At 64.9% G+C, this 1,934-nt stretch overlaps 1 protein-coding gene across 1 annotated transcript in view; it reads right to left on the bottom strand.

Moving 5' to 3' along the window:
• Nucleotides 1-1,934, bottom strand: part of BBC3 (BCL2 binding component 3) — an 8,587-nt gene that overhangs the window by 2,972 nt on the left and 3,681 nt on the right. Inside the window, 2 exon segments of the mRNA XM_024768815.1 lie at nucleotides 299-489; nucleotides 1,889-1,934. The exon segment at nucleotides 1,889-1,934 is cut by the window's right edge and continues 23 nt beyond it. Of these exon segments, the coding sequence (XP_024624583.1) occupies nucleotides 299-489; nucleotides 1,889-1,934 (237 nt within the window).

Below are 1,934 nucleotides of genomic sequence, written 5' to 3'. Positions count from 1 at the left end.
TAGCCCGGGATATATGAGCCGCTCAGCCGAGCGCCGCCCTCAGTCCCCGCGGCCGTGGGCCCCGGGCGCGCTGCAGGGCTCGGGGATAGCCGGCCCCGGCCCTCCCCCGGGCCGTGACAGCGGCGGCGCGGGCCTTAGCCCTACGGTGGCTCCGCGGACACGCCGCCCCTCCCACCTGCCTGTCCCCAGCGCGACCCCGCCGCGCAGGGCGGCAGCTGCCGCACATCTGGCTGGGCCGCCGCAGCCCCCTCCCCGGCGGGAAGTCCCACCTGCCGTCTACCCCTCCCCCAGCACTCACCCGCCGTTCGTACAGCGCGTTGAGATCGTCCGCCATCCGCCGCAGCTGGGCCCCGATCTCTCGGGCCCACTGCTCCTCCTCCCCCCGGACTCCCGGGGCCGCTTGGGTGGGGCCGCCCGCCAGGGCCCCCGGGGCGCTGGGCACTGGCGATTCCAGGTGCTGCTCCGCGGGCGAGAGTGAGGGCTGTGGACCTGGGAAAAGCCAGGGGCCGTGGTCACACCCACCGCCCCTCTAGGCCCTGAGGTGTCCCGGAGGGACCCGTTATCCAGGGCCTACTTCTCCCTTTTCTAGCTGCCTGATTTCTCTCCTGCACCCCACCTCACTTTAGAGATTCTGTTTTCCCCTTTAAGAGCCAGATTTCTCAGCTCCTACTCCCCAGGCAAAAAAGAAGTCCTAGGGAGGCCTTCCTGGGGTCACCTGTCTAGCCAGCCACCACCTCACTACCCGTGTTAGTTTGGAAGTGCTTCCTCTTATCCTACCAAAATACTTCCCTTCCAAAACGGTGCCAAATTTTGACTGCTCCACTCAACAGATGGGGAAACTGAGGCTCACCCTGAGAAGTGGTCCAAGGTCACACAGGGCTACGGTGACCGACTACACCCAGAGTCACAAGCCTCAGGTCTCCTGCCCTCTAGTGTCCAACCACAGTGAAGCCACACCCCGGATGTGGCCGAGGCCTGGAAACCAGAAGGCCAGACTGTGGCTGCCTCTGAGCAAGGGCCTGGGGGCTGGGATGCGGGAGATGCTTCCTGCCTCCTCCCCACACGCACACTCTGAGCTCCCCTGACGTCTCTTCCTCCCTTCTGTCACGCCAGGTCCTGGCACGAGGGATCCCTGAGACCTAAAATCAGGGCCTCAGTTTCCACACCTGTGACTCTGGTCTAGAAATCGGGTCTCCTCTTGCCTCTGCTGCCAAGGAACAGAGCCGGGGAAGTTTTCTCTCTCCTGATCTCTCTGGGGTCCGGGGATGGGGTGGGGAGGGAAACCGGGACAATCTTTCCATTGCCACCGAGTGTGCCGGCTGGGATGGGGCTAACCGGGCACCACGGAGTTAACAGACCATCAGGCAGGGGACCTTTAACCCTTCCCTCCCCAAGACCCGTCTCCCACCCTTTCCCCATACAATTGCCCCTCCCCCACTCCTTCCTCCGGCCGGACTGCAGAGAGGGCGGGCCCTGGCCAAAGAGATGCAGATAAAAGGCAAAAGGCCACCCTCGACCCCTCCCCAGTGTCCAGAAGTGACAGTCATCTCTGCCCACTCTCTCCAACTACAGTCCTCAGGGGGCTTCAGGGGACCCAGACCGGGAGAAGGGGGCTTGGAAACAGCTGTTGCCCGAGGCCCGGAAAAGGCCGTGGGCTGCAACTCGGGGACTGCAGTCAGATTCCAGGAGGGACTTCCCATTCAGCTTCCCCCCACCCCCTGCCTCCCACTCAGTCTTCCTGCTTCTTGCAACACAAAGACCACACTGGCCACACCCTCCCCGTGGCCCGGCCGGCTCGCCACCTCCCCCCACTCGCTCCCACTTCTCCGGTTCCTCCGTGTCTCTCTTTCCCGGCTCCCAGCATCCCTGGTGCGGGGCGGGCACTCACCGTCGAGGCGCGGGCCTCGGGGCCGGCTGCGAGGACCCCCAGGCCA

This window comes from Neophocaena asiaeorientalis, unplaced genomic scaffold (genome assembly GCF_003031525.2).
Source record: "Neophocaena asiaeorientalis asiaeorientalis breed wild unplaced genomic scaffold, Neophocaena_asiaeorientalis_V1.1 scaffold629, whole genome shotgun sequence".
Lineage (NCBI taxonomy): Eukaryota > Metazoa > Chordata > Mammalia > Artiodactyla > Phocoenidae > Neophocaena > Neophocaena asiaeorientalis.
Note: the sequence above shows the minus strand (reverse complement) of the source record. Positions and strands in the feature narration are given on the sequence as shown.